The sequence below is a fragment of the Cottoperca gobio genome, chromosome 19, assembly GCF_900634415.1.
Source record: "Cottoperca gobio chromosome 19, fCotGob3.1, whole genome shotgun sequence".
In the NCBI taxonomy this organism is placed as follows: Eukaryota; Metazoa; Chordata; class Actinopteri; order Perciformes; family Bovichtidae; genus Cottoperca; species Cottoperca gobio.
Window position 1 is genome coordinate 13,082,869 of NC_041373.1, and position 14,638 is coordinate 13,097,506.

Here is a 14,638-nt window from a genome sequence, read left to right on the forward strand (position 1 = left end):
GTCTGCATACTTATCCTGTGCGGGATGAGAGGACAAATTAGACCCTACCGGCGCAGGTACATCAGAGGTGGGCATGGCGAGTAGGTGGGGTCGCTGCTCTCCAGTCTGCAGCAGAAAGTCCCAGTGGGATCAGTGCGGAAACTAAGGTGTGAGGAGTCGGGTTGGACTGCTGTCTGAAAGAATACTTTTAAGGATTGTGGACCCTCAACAGCGCATGGTAAGAGAATAGTTAGTCACTCATTGAGGGAAAAGCTGTAGAGCGTGCATTTTACAACCCGCTGTACTAGTGCAGCATGTCAGCTGTGGATGCACTTTGCTTTTATTTTGGGCTAACTACTAATGACTTGCTCCCGGTTTCTATTAAAAGAAGTGCAATTTACGGTAGAGTTTTGTAAATGTGTCAGTGCATCGACGGATTAATTTACAATTTCTAAATTGAAGGAACTTTGATGGAAGTCCGTCGGTGCGATTCATTGCAAGAAAACGTCACTATTATTCAGGTCTAAGGTGAGAAGTAGCTTTATGTGTGAAATCTAAAATAAAAGTCGGAAAACTGCAGCAAACTAGACGGACAACGGTGGGTCTAAAGGTCTAAAAGCAACAACAGGCTTTTCTTTGACTCTATTTGCCTACTTAGTACTAAGTAGACTGACAGGCATCACTTAGTTTGGCTTCTTAGTAAACCTCTTCTACTATTGCATGTCAGGGTCATAACCTCTGGCCCCTCCTTAAACCTGCTTTGCTCCTTGACACATTTAAGAGTGACCAGGTGTTGAAAGATAGGCTATAAGGTAAATAAACATGTTTAAATTGAATAGGTTCTTGTGACATGTTTATCTTAGCCCAGGTATTATTATTATTATTATAAGAGCAATTTATTTAATTTCGTTGTGATCTATTCTGCCGACAGCTTGTTGATCAAGTGAGGATGAGCCTCCACCTAAAGTTATTGTGAGGTGTTATGACATTAAATTGGGTTTTTAATTAAGTTTCCTAGTTTGAGAAATGTAATTACCCACAGGAGACCGGAGCTTCACATTATCTGTGTGTAGTTGCCGGCTTCCTTGTGCAACACATTCCCATGCTTAAATGCATACCAGGACATTTTGAATTATAGTTAGTTGTGGCTATCAATCAGACTTGTCACATTGTGACAAGTTTAAACATTTGTTCTTCAGTTGTTTTAAAAGTGGCTATTTCAGGTGACTCACTCCAACTGTGAAGGCTTCACACGTCCAAGTACAGGTTAGGAGATCTTAGGAGTTTTGTATGAAGTTGGTCCAAAAACTAGCACTCCTTTCTAATTATAGACTACAGAGCGGAGGCACTTTCCAACCTGCCAACCAATTCAAAGCAGACGGCACAAACATGGTTTAAGGTTTTTAAGGTGATAACATTTTTAGGAATGTCCCTTTTAATTACATTTTTCATTTGTATTTCTGTAGCTCAGGACGGATAGCCCAAAGTATTAGGTTAACCATCTCAAGTCAGTAACTATTACTTCATAAAATTACCCGGGTTTGGCATTTGTTGTCATTACTGATTTTTATTTTCAGCGACACATTTTGAGTCCGGAAAGCAAGAAAGGACTTTTAGTTTAGCTGTGACCAAACTTCCAGCCAGACGGAGCAGAAAGGTGTTCACTGACAGGCAGAAAATGAGGAAAAAAGAAAGATGAGGGGTGGAAGGATCCTGAAGAATGCTTGTGAAGAGGGAGCCAATTTTGAGACAGGTGTGTGCAGCGTGTGTGTGTGTGTGTGTGTGTGTGTGTGTGTGTGTGTGTGTGTGTGTGTGTGTGTGTGTTTTTGTTTTATATATAGGCAATGCATGACTGCTTCCTCCTACAAAAGTGTGTGTGTGACCCCTGGCAGTAATGAGAACTCTTGTCCTCGCGACGTACCAGTGAGTGCACAAATAGAGCATCAATAGCCCCTGGTGATGTTTATCAGCCAGCGGCTTCTCAGACAGCCACTGCACGTCAGCTCTGAAGATCTCTATCGCAGACACACAGACTCCTCTTAAAGAGAGGCTCCATCCTGCACACAATTCTATCTCTGTCTTAGAAACACACACAGCTGTAGCTTTAGGGAGGGTTTTTCTGGCACGTCTGTCCTCTTCAGCCCACCCCAACACACACACACACACACACACACAGAGGATATTATGGCCAAGCTTATCAGCCACCAGAGTTAATCAAACCTTATCTGCAGCCCTTCAACGTCTTGTGTGTACCCAGCAATAGACATGCTGAATGATACAGGTGGGGTTATTAATCCTGGATTTAGATATTCACTCAAATAACTGTTAAACAGGTACACCTGTGTGATATTGCCTCGCAATAAGGACTATCTTCATGATGAGTAATATAGTTGTTTGTTTCAAATATGTTATATCCAATTTAAGAATCTTTGATTTTTAAGTCCACCCATAATCACTAACAGAAAGGGGGGGGGGGGGGGGTAGCATATTTAAAATATACAATGACCAAAGGATGATCATAGTAGACTCCACTCCTTCTGACTGTGTCGCAGAGGTAGGATTAGATGTAGAAGTCTATTGAATGAACTGGTTAATGATTTTCTTCAGGAACTCAGATGTTGTCTGTATTTTGTGGTCTAATCTCCATTCACTGTATTCCATTCATTCAGGGCAGGCTCTATCTTGCATCTTACACACTTAGGTGATCTTTAACAACAATGTTCTCCCCACAATTTGATTTGTCTGTGTGGAATAATAACCAAATCACTCTGATGTGCAGAACTCTTACAGGTATAGCACCGGGTGCAGTTTTATTAAAAAAAAACACTAACATCCTGCTGTTCCTCTGGTAGCTGTCAGTCATCAAGTATCCCTTCTTTCAGTCGTCTTTAAAAGGTCAGGGCTCGACCAACACTTAGCTGTGAAAACATGTGTACTCAGGATCCTTGAAGCAGGTTACACTGACCTCACTTCACTTCTCCCCTATCATTTGAGCTCCCCCCCCCCCCCTGTACAACACTTCTAGAGTTGTGAACTTTATTTTTTCATTCCTTTCAACGTCTTCCTGTGGAAAAAGCAAAAACAAGCATTCAAAAATGAAAACAAACTTCTTTGATTTTGCACAAATTGTCCATGCTTTGTCCAATTTGATGGCACACAAGATGATTAAAGGGATAAGAAAGAAAGAAAAGTTTCTATCGCACAATGCTTACTTTTCTAATTGTTGCTGTTTTCCTTGTGAAATATTGGATACCCCCCCTCCTCCTGTAAAAACTTAAAATGAAACCATATATGAATGAAAACTCACTCTTATGTCCACACTAACGCCATGACCTCAGTTCACACTCCTGTCTCATTTTTCTCGCTTAGCTCTCACACAATCTTTCCTCTGCTCTTTGGTGTATTGTGTTACTTCCTATTGCTAAGTGTGTGCCCTTGTTTATCATTCCAGGTCTCGACATGCACCCTGATATCCATCTCTCCCTCCTCTTAACACTGCTGCTTCTTCAAGGTTAGTGGATTGGTTTTGTTACTGTTTTGCGTTCAGTTTCAGTTGAGAAGTGCTTTCTGTACCTCCTGATATTCAGAGCCTTTAGATCAAGGACTGTCCAAAATACAGTTTGTACATGTTTGTAATGCACCCATATCATTACTAATGTTTGGTTACTCTAAAAAACAATTGAGCATAAAGCAAATATACAAAATGTCACAGTGCTTTCCCTTACCTTTCACTTATCTTTAGGTGGTTACACCCATAATAAATTCACATTTGAACGTTCAGGTCTTTTCACAAATTACTTATAGCCTATATAGAAATAGCTTCACATTTTGGGAAATATGCTTGTTTTTTGTCAAGATGAGACTGCAGCCAGTTAGCTTAGCCTAGCATACTGGGCACAGCTAGCCAGGCTCGTCCAAACGTGTCAAAATCCACCTGCAAACACCTCTAAAACTAACTTATTAGATATTCCTTAGTTATTTGAGGACATTTTTCAACATTTTGGGCTAGTTTTCTTGACACTACAGCTAGCAGCTAGTTAGCTTAGCCTAGCTTAAAGACCTGAAACAGCTAGCATGACTCTAAAGGCGCTAGTTTGTGTTTATGAACTTCAAGACTTCAAATTGTTTTTGTTTTTTTTAAGGTTTAACGTGTGACCAGAGTTGAGAGGAATGTTTATATTAGGCATATATTGAGGGGTATTTGTTTGTAAAGAGAAATAATGAAATTAGTGTAGGCTACTGTCCTCACAAATACAGTAAAATGTTCAATGTGTTGGTACGTGTAAAGATCTTTGAAGTCTACGTTTGGGTACTGCATGTTGTAAAGAAGTATGATGTAAAATATATCGTTGTAATGAATCCTAGGTTGACCCTTCACTGATGCTCTTCTCATCAGTGAAGGGTCACCCTGAGATTCTTTACAAGATATATGTTACTGCTTAAACCTGTCAAGTCTCCAGTGCTGAAGAATCCCCATGATCTTCTCTTCAAAGTGATTTCCTTCTGTGCTTGAAATGCTGCTTGTTTCCAGGCACGTCCAATTTTGCATCACTTTTATAGCATATCGTCAGTTGTTGTCTCGGACCTTAGAGTGTCGGTATTTGCCTGAGGGAAGAGGGGCTGGAGTCATGGGGCAATATAATCTTTGAGTTGTTTTAAAAAATGACAGCTTTAGCACCATCTGTAGTATTTATTACTAGCCATTTTAAGACTTTGAACTTAAGCAAACCAGACTGTTTTACCTTGTCAAGACGCCCTCCTTTCCTCCTGTGCTGACAACACAGATAACATGTTGCAGTGCTTCACCAGCTAGATTACCATGTAACCCAGCCCGTCAATTTAAATTTCCCAGATAGGTAAGAGCTAATCCTAGTTTTTAACTCTGATTTCAAGAAAATATACCTCACATCTTTCAGACTATGGTGGGAGTAATGCCAATTTGAAATCGACTCCTCCGACTGAGGATTCTTGCTCATTATCTAGCTCCTGATTTCCCGCAATGTTTTCATTCACAGACATCAAAGATACACAGTCATTTCGCTAGAGGCACTTGGCTGAACAGATAGTCTTTTTGTTCGGAGCAGTGGGGCCCTGCTGACCATTAGAGCGCTTGCCAAGACCCAAGACTTTCTCTGTCAGGAGGTCTTTGGGGCTGGACTGACGTTGGAATTAGGGGCAGCTGAAAGTGTCAGGATTGAGAAAAGGGTGGGAGTTTGGGCCTCTGAGTTGCAGGTGGTACTTTTCTTTAACGATTCTGGTGGATTTTACACTTTAATGTTCCCTGACCTCATGCAGTTTGCTCCTTTCCTCCTATGAATTGTTGATGGAAGACTTTATGGAAAGACTTGGATTTCATGGTCATATAAAGAGGGATGTTGAAGGTTGATGAAGGATGAAGGTCCTTTGGTACAAATTACATCAACATAAGTGTAGTCCAGTTTGAACAATTGCTCCCCTTGTGGAAGCTTGAAATGTGTTTGTGGAAGGATGCGTACTATACTGTATGTTTTTCTCAATTCTTTTATTGTTGCTGTCTTGCAGCTTTGCAAAATGCATGCAGCAGTCTCTTAAATTGCAGCTAATGTTTTTTCTGAATTAATCTTATTAGTGTCATTTTTGTTACTGATAAAATGGGTTGCATTTTTCCCACCCAAAAAAAACATTATTGTCAAGATATGCCATATCTATTTCCTCCACAATCCACAAAAAGATGAGCAGAGGAGGAAGACAACATTATTGTTGGCACTAAATCCTCTCATGCCGTTGTTTCTATTGAACTTTTGAACATGGAAACTTTCTTTCGATGACTAGTAGCTGCCCCCACTGCTCCTACTAGGACGGGTTAAATGTGTGCTATGCTGTGTACATCTGTGTGACCATTAAAAGAGGATTCAAAATCCTCCATTTCATTGACCCGCTGATTAGCAGGCACTAGAAAAGGACTGTGCTATTCAGAGAGTGGAATCTGTTTTTTTTATTGTGGAGATGCATGTCAAGCGCTTCGTCTCTGTGCTGTACAAATGCCTCTGTGACCTGTTGGGGTTACCAGGGACAACAAGGCGTGTTCACATGGGGTTCTGAACAGGAAATCACATGCCCCTCACTCCTCTTTGGGCTGTACGTGTGCGCCTGAATAGAGCGACGTCCTTTCAGCGAATGGAGTGAAAGAATGTTTTTTCTTCACTTGTCCTCTCGCATTAGCTGTGAATACTTAATTATCCATCGCAGAGGGGGTCAAATGGGAGTCAGCGAACTGTATTGGCTTCGGGGACAGCATCACATTTATTATTGAATTTCTTCTTGTGATGTTTTTTTTAAAACAGGTACTAAATAGACACAGTTAACATTGAAAAGAGTTGAGTTTTATTTTACTTATTTTTCTTGCTTGCTTTATTTTTGTAGTGGTTTTTACATGCTGCTTTAACATGTCATATTAGGTTACAGGTAGCTGGCAATTTGCAAACCAACTGTGTGAAATGGGGTTAGGGTTAGGGTATGTGGCTTCATTGATTGTTACGATTGGCCCAACTACTGTATCTTAATGTCATGTGAATAATACTGTGTACTTATGTGTGGACGTTTGACTGACCACTGTGTTTTATTCCCCATCCTAGTCCAGCAGGGCACCTCAGTGCAGGAGCTCCGAACCAACCATGAGAACATCGCAAAGATCGACTCAGCAGGAGAAAGTGAGTAAAGAGAAGATTAATGTGTTGACAGAGTTTAACAAACATGTTAAAGCACGACGCAGTCAAGCTGTAAGAAATAGCTAATAAATAGTGAAGTAGAGTAGAATCCATTGAGGTGGTGGGTGGTCTTATTAGCCCGGTGTCTGTGTTATACAGGAAAGTGTTTGGAGGTGACTTTCCCATAAGCAGACAGGCGGCACAGTGTCCCCGTCTCTAATGGCTCTCTTTATGATCAGCTGCACATTCTAACATGACAGCAACACCGCTGATTATTTATGCCGTTAGCGAGTACAAACATGCTTTTTGCATGGTGATGGTTTTGTGAGCTCCTGGGGGAGAAAAAAATAATTAGTATGCTTAGCTGTTTTTCTTTTATTATGTCAAGGTATTATTTTCATCTGCTACAGCCCATTTGCTCACTATCCAGGATAATCCCATAATGCCCACATAGAACAATAGAATAAGGAAGTCTTATTAGTCAGAAAATGACTTAGTGTGGACCTACATCTGTATCTGGATACCTAGTGTGTTGAACTTGTGTGTGTGTGTGTGTGTGTGTGTGTGTGTGTGTGTGTGTTTCTGTGGGAAGTGATGCAGTGCTCAGCAGCCATAGATATCCTCTTCCTCCTCGATGGTTCTTACAGCGTGGGGAAGGGCAGCTTTGAGAGGTCGAAACACTACGCAATCAAGCTCTGTCAAGCACTAGACATCGCACCAGACAAGGTTTGTTTTCTTTCTCTTCTTTTGTGTCCCCCTGCCTCTCTCCACCTCTTTCTCTCATTCACGTTATCCCACCCTCCAGGTGCGGGTGGGCTTGATTCAGTTTGGTTCCTCTCCTCGTCTGGAGATCGCCCTGGACTCGTACACCAACAAACAAGAGCTGAAGAAGCACTTGAGGAAGATTTCTTACCGGTGAGTTTCTTCCTCTCTTTCTACCCTCAGACAAATACTGTTGTGGGATGCAAAATGTTTTATTACTGAAAGAATGTAGATGAAAGATGATATTCAAGCACATATGTAGTTCATGGAGTCAAATTCAGGTTTCACGAGATGAAATATCTTTTATAATGTTTTATGTTGATGACACCTCAGCAAGTTCACTCAAGAAGGCCATGAGACATGGTTAAAAGAGCTAGTAAGTGAACCTTGAGAGGATATTGCAGGCTATCACAGATATGTGTCAAGAATGAACTTTGATGAATATCTTTGACATCCATGATGAAGTCCCTCTTTGTGTATCTGCTCATCTTTGGTCAACGCGTGGAGAGATGATCGAAACATCTATTTAAGGATGTTATAAATAAATATTTTAGTGTTTTCTTTACGATGGGCGTGTCCTTTTTTGGCATTCTGAAACTTGTCATGATTGTCTAGTGTAGTTTCAGGACCATCACCAGATTGAATGAGTTGGCAATAACGGCAAAACAGGGAGTTAATAAACATTTGACAAAAGTTTATTTACATGATTTGAACTGGATTTAGTTAAAACTCTTTCTGAAAGCAAAACACACACTTATACACACATTCAGAAGTAATACAAATACTCCCTGGAAAGGAAAACAAATTAATTTCAGATTAGTGGGGTACACCACAGGTGGTCACTGGATATTGGATTAGTGCATAAGCCGAGAAAGAGGAAGGTAATTAGGCAAGTGTGTGTGTGTGTGTGTGTGTGTGTGTGTGTGTGTGTGTGTGTGTGTGTGTGTGTGTGTGTGTGTGTGTGTGTGTGTGTGTGTGTGTGTGTGTGTGTGTGTGTGTGTGGTGTTCATAGCTTGGAAGTAACATTATTGGCTTCCCATCTGGTTAGAAATGACTACCTGCATGTTGATCTTATTAGTTGTCACATCGCCTCAAATCAAACTAGCAGAATAATGTAAGAGTATGTTTATTCATACATTAGTACGACAGTGTTTTTGTTAAATGTTGTATAAATTAACTTACAAGCAATACTAATCTATACTATAAAACTTCTACTTTGCAATATGTATTGTGCAAGGTTAAATATGAAAGTACTGTAGTAAGAAGTTCAACATAAAAAGTGTGCAAGAGACTCCAAAATAACGATTTCAGCTAAATCCTAAATAACAGGTGTTTGTGCTAAAGTTTGCTTCTTCTTTTTTTTAAGCCTTGAGAAAAATACTTTTGTAACAGCAAGTCTGAAATGGGATATAAATTGTAAACAACAGCTGCAAAAGCGGATCATGATGATGATCATCAAAGAAAAACTACTTCTGTATCCAGTATTGTTGTGAGATTACTCACTGCAGAGCAAAGGAGAGTTTACAACTTGTTTACCTGTGTGTACAGTTTGTGTGACGTAACATGTATGAAAGAGCAGCATTTTAATCTGCACTTGTATGCTAAGAAACCAATACCTTGTGTTGTTGACATAAATCTGTTCAAGGGAGCTAAGATCTTGTAATCATGCCTGAAGGCCTTCACTCTATTGTTTTGTAGTTTCAGTGCTCCGAGCAGACATAGCATTGTTTCCACAGCTGGAAAAATGGGAAATATGACAGGATTGCATCTAAGCGCCTCACTTCCTGCACTTTCTTTGTTTCAGCAGTTCTGTCTCCTGACAATCATGAAACACTGTGAATCTTGTGTCTTTGTGTCTCGTGGCGAGATTGAAAGAAGCTCCTGCTCTGATATATTTCAACAAAAAATATAAAAGGTTTAAAATGGGTTTCTTTAGCCCTAAGGTGATGAAACTTCAGCCAATTCCATGAACATGAACAAGAGGAATCCAACCCGAATTGTTCTGTGGTTTAATTTGGCAGTAGATTATTAACTCTGCTGACTTCTGTAACACAGTACACATTTTCTAATTTTTCTGTTTCTACTCCAAACTCTGAACTCCCAGGGGAGGCAGCACCCAGACGGGCCTGGCTCTAAAATACGCGCTGAAGAAAGGTTTCCCAGGCGGACGCAACTCCTCCACTGCGGCCCGGATCGCCATCCTCTTATCCGATGGGAGGTCTCAGGGCAACGTGGTGCAGGCGGCCATGCAGCTCAAAGAGACGGGCGTGGTCTTGTTTGCCGTGGGAATTCGCTACCCCAGGTATGTTTGATGACTGGAAAAAAAAATTATTTTTGCAGTGCAGTCTCTCAAAAAAGATTTGTGTTTTCCAGGTGGGAAGAGCTACATGCTTTGGCCAGTGAGCCGATAGAGAACCACGTCTTTTTCGCCGAGCATTTCTCTGATGCCGTCAACGGCCTGTACACCACACTGGCCACTTTCTCTGTCTGCAATGCCACACCTGCAGGTGGGGTTCATCTGCAACATTTACTAGAGGCAGTTATAACTGCCCCTCTCCCTCACTAAATTCCTTCTTTTGTGTTACCCTCTCCAACACCTGTCCATCCCCGATCCTCCCGTCCTGGTCCCCAGGCTGTCAGGTGGAGTTGTTTCCCTGTGAGAGGAAAACATTGGAGACAGTGAAAGAGCTGCAGGGAAATTACATGTGTTGGAAAGGCTCCAAAGGGTATTCCCCATACACGTCTCTCTGTCCATATTACAGGCAAGTGTGGGCGCATGAATAATGCAAATGTTTTTATTGTCTTCTACACCTGAAGTGAACAATATACAGGCTTTATGAGAAGATGAATTTCTGCACTTTAACAAGGGGAAAAACCTTTATTCACTGAACTCAGAGACATCTTTTCTAATAGCTTTTAACTTCACACCACAATTTCTGTATAATTATACAATACAAACTTTCCTGTCAGACATTTGTTTGGAATGATGGCACAACATCCTGGGTCAGACTGTGGAAAACCAACCATGCATTGGAACCAAATATGTAACACTTGTTTTTCATTGCTCAATGAACCACAAGGCTGCGGTTGTTCAACAGGGCGACTCCTCTCTGTTAATGTGCTGTGTCAGTGTGAGGGTGTTTTAATATAAACAAGTGTGATTCTCTCAGAACCTCCCCTGGGGCAAATTAAAATGGCCTTGGACTAAATTAATTTCACAGCACATTGCTACTTTACCGCAGTGAAATGGCCGAAGCCACATAGAGCTCACTGTTTAGAGAACGCTTTTGATCTTCCAAATCTTATTTCTCATGATTTGCACGTTACTTTAGACACTAAATGTAAATATATAATGCCTTCCGTGGGAGTTGCTTCTCATATTTTGTAGTGTATTAACTGGTAGGCAAGGCTCGCTGTATTTACATCATATAACTTCTAATACAAAGCCAATTTGAAAATGGACATTTCATTTACTTGAGAGAAATTCCTCGCAGAATACACATTTCTTTGATTCATTTTCAACCTGACAAAACAAGTGAATTTTGTGTCAGTCCAAATGTGTGTGTTGCAGGTATACAAAGATGTACAAGAGACACCAGACAGTCTGCCATCGGACTATCTGTGCAGGTAACGAAAATCTGTTCTATCTTCCTCTTTCTGAGATGATGTGTATTTGTGTAACTTGCTGCCATTCTCTCTCTCTCTCTCTCTCTCTCTCTCTCTCTCTCTCTCTCTCTCTCTCTCTCTCTCTCTCTCTCTCTCTACATTATCTTGTAGATCTCTGCGACTCTAAGCCCTGTCTGAATGGTGCTACATGTGTAACAGAAGGTGCAGAGGGTTACCACTGCGTATGTCCGCCTGGTTATGGAGGAGATCCACATTGTGGTCTGTACACTGTCTTACTGCTTTATTAGCATCGTCCCACCGGCTGCATACTATCTCTCAAATGCGTAATTTGCCCCTCCATCCCTCCTCAGCTCCTGAATTGTCACTGGACTGCGCCGTAGACTTGCTGTTCCTGATGGAGGGCTCTGCCACGCTCACCTTGGAAGGCTTTCTCCGCATCAAGTCCTTCTTAAAGCGCTTCCTGCGAACTGTAATCGGGTCTGACAGCCCCAGTAAAGTCGGCCTGGCGGTGTTTGGTGGAGAGACCAGAATCGAGGCCCATGTGGACAAGTTCAAAGGGGACCTGAAGGGTCTGCTTGAGGCTGTGGAGGCAATTGAACCAATTGGCGGCGAGACCTTGACAGGCCAGGCACTTCGCTACGTCACACGTCACGGCTTTGTGAGCGCGCCAGTCTTCGCGGACGTCACGGACGACCTGCCCCGCGTGGTCGTGCTGCTCACTGCCACTCCCGCTGTCGACGAGGTGGTAGAGCCCTCTAAAAACGCACGAGACAGAGAGATCTTCCTGATCGGGGTGGGACCAGAATACTTAAAGGAGCAACTGAATAATATCACAGGAAATCCCCAGAGGACTATCACCTACACACCACCCGAGTTCAGCGCCAAGATCCTGGAGCTCAAGGCCAAGATCTGCAGTGTGGATACACAAGGTACTGACCGACCGACTGACTACTTCATACCTAATAAAAGAACCAAATTGCCATTAAGATCCAGTCGTTCAAAAAGGGGATAAAGATGTTACTTTATGTTATTGTGTTTTGTCATTCCTTTTGAGAGGGAACATAGCAATTTGTTGTGTTATTCAGGTTGTCTTGGCCAAGCAGTAGACCTGGTGTTTGCCCTGGATGCCTCCGGTGGTGTGAGCCCTGACAACTTTGTCACCCTGCGCGACTTCGTACGCAGCCTCACCGTCCAGTTCGACATCAACCGTGACGTGGCTCAAGTGGCACTCGTGGCCTACGGTCGGAGAGCCACCACCGTCTTCAACCTGGACACTTATGAGACCGGTTCTTCCATCCTCAAGGCTGTAAACGACGCCAACTACATGGGCGGAGTGGGTTCGACGGGCGCTGCTTTACTTCACATCCACTCCGACGTCCTGACGGCGGCCAAAGGCGCCCGGCCCGGGGTCAACAAGGCCGTGGTGCTGGTGACAGACGGCTCAGGCGGGGATGACGCTGCTGTTCCAGCTCAAAAGATAAGAGATAATGGAGTTTCAGTGTTTGTGATCGGTGTCGGAGATGTACAGAGAGAGAGGCTGCTGCAGATCGCTGGTTCAGAGGAACACATGATCACGGTAACGTCTTATGAGGATCTCAAGTATTTTGAGGATGTGCTGGTGCAGATGCTGTGTTCAGGTGAGAGAAGAGGGGGATGGGAGGATAGAAGAAAGATAGAAAATGACCTGTACAAAATATGTGAACTTTATGTTATGGTAACCAGCTGATTTATTGTATTAGAGGTTAAAAAGCCGGTAAACCTGTGCAAGCCCAACCCGTGTATGAATGATGGGACCTGCATCCTGTCCGGAGGGAGCTTCCGCTGTCGGTGCCAAGGCTATGAAGGACCACACTGTGAAACAAGTCGGTCTTTTTTCTGATTTTCTTACTTCATTTCCTTGATATCTTTACTTCCTCTTACCTGCAGCAACACCATTATTTGCATGTGTATATGAGTTTTTTCTTCTTCTGTGGTTTGCCCGTAGAAAGCAGCAGGCCATCATCCAGAGGAGATCGCCCGAGGCCTGCGGGTCTCAGGAAGAAGAGCAGGCAGAAGAAGAGTCACCAGGAGCTCCTGCATCACTACAAACTGCACCGCAGGAGACACGCTGCCTGATACGCACAGAAACAAGCCACCAATGGACACTTAAGAACCAAGAATGTGTGCGGGTACACGATGGAGTAAAGGGAAAACTAATGTAACCGTTTTAATATTTAAACTTGCACTTAAACTTCAACAAGTGCCTACAAACTCTATGTATTTGTACTGCAGTGTCTATTTGTGTCCTAGTTTGTCACTGTTGTGCAATTGTCTCAATCTGGTGCTGTTGTCTATTCAAAGATGTCAACTTTTATATTATATTAGTGTATATCTGCGTCATGATTTGTATTGTATTTAATCACCACAACCGTCTTTTCAAAAATACTTTATACCAAATTCTCAATTTGTTATGTTTGAATATAAATTCACTCAACTGATTGAGGTTTTTTAGATGACAAAATGATGATTGTTTGCTCTCACTAATGAACAAAGTTATTGTATAAATATATATGTATATATGTATTTCATAATTAGTTATATTAATGTTGTATAACACTTACAAAAAAGCCCTAAAATGGCATAATTGAAATGACTAGTTTGTGAAATTGTGAGACAAAATTAAAGTTAAGTCCAATTTAAACACTTCAAACCTTCACAAACGTTTGCCAGGTGAACATCCTATTATCAGATGACTCCACTTCATGAATGCTTAATTATTTCATTAGTAAGAAGTGACTGAGTTGACTCGCAAATTTCAAAGTATTGTTAGCACAGTTAACATTTGGTGCATTTGCAACAGACGAGCAACATTTTCATAAACACATTTCAAACCAGCATTGTTGTCAGTACATTTTTATTTGAATAAAAAGTGCATTTTTAGCTAGCAATACAAGCCAAATTAGGCTGAATAAGGGTGTAAATATATTTACATCTTGGCTACCAGCATATATGAACCAAGCTACAATGTAGAGTGTACAAAATGGCCAATTTAGTAGAGGGGTGTCTTTTCTCTCTCTCAGTGGTTTCAGATGTTTGGCTTTTTTTCAATGTCGAAAACATCCCTATTTGTGCATCATCATCATCATCATCATCGTCGGGAACAATTGTTAGACTGGCCAAAATGCTACTTCATCAATGTCCTCCTTTGAGCAAATGGAGAAAAACGACTTGAAATGTCATTGAAACCAAGATTATCCAGTGGTATTTGAGAAGACGGCTCCCTGATTGGCTTTTTATAGTCTTGGCAAGGAGGTGATGAGGGATCCAGAGAGAGAAGGGAGGATGCTGATTTAACTGTCTGGCCGTTCCTGCTTTGGAAAGCAGACCAGACCTCGAGAAACATATCGATTTGAGAGGTCAAAGGGCGTTCATGTTTCCCTCTAGGTGGTGGATTTCTTCTCCCACTCCTGTTAATAAAAGAAATAATAAAAAAAGATGAAACTTAGGTGTTTGAAAGCATTAAGTAGATTCATAATGATACTTCCTGAAATATACATTCTTGTCCTGGAATGGAACTGAAATATCTTATTTCGCTGAAGCATGTG

The 14,638-nt window shown here is 41.7% G+C and overlaps 2 protein-coding genes across 5 annotated transcripts in view; one reads left to right on the forward strand and one right to left on the reverse strand.

The window, feature by feature from the left end:
• Positions 1 to 80: 80 nt before the first annotated feature.
• On the forward strand, positions 81 to 13,932 carry vwa2 (von Willebrand factor A domain containing 2). The gene is made up of 14 exons (XM_029456005.1): positions 81 to 217; positions 3,431 to 3,490; positions 6,594 to 6,668; positions 7,258 to 7,391; positions 7,471 to 7,580; positions 9,532 to 9,729; positions 9,801 to 9,934; positions 10,060 to 10,189; positions 10,999 to 11,054; positions 11,205 to 11,312; positions 11,405 to 11,983; positions 12,140 to 12,691; positions 12,794 to 12,916; positions 13,039 to 13,932. Exons 2-14 carry the CDS (start codon positions 3,439 to 3,441, stop codon positions 13,167 to 13,169), a joined length of 2,382 nt encoding a protein of 793 aa, XP_029311865.1. The 5' UTR covers positions 81 to 217; positions 3,431 to 3,438; the 3' UTR covers positions 13,170 to 13,932.
• Positions 13,931 to 14,638, reverse strand: part of afap1l2 (actin filament associated protein 1-like 2) — a 34,281-nt gene continuing 33,573 nt past the window's right edge. For all 4 annotated transcript variants that reach the window (XM_029456000.1, XM_029456001.1, XM_029456002.1 and 1 more), the window contains one exon: positions 13,931 to 14,500. In XM_029456000.1, the coding sequence (XP_029311860.1) occupies positions 14,474 to 14,500 (27 nt within the window). In that variant the 3' untranslated portion in view covers positions 13,931 to 14,473. The remainder of the gene's footprint in view (positions 14,501 to 14,638) is intronic.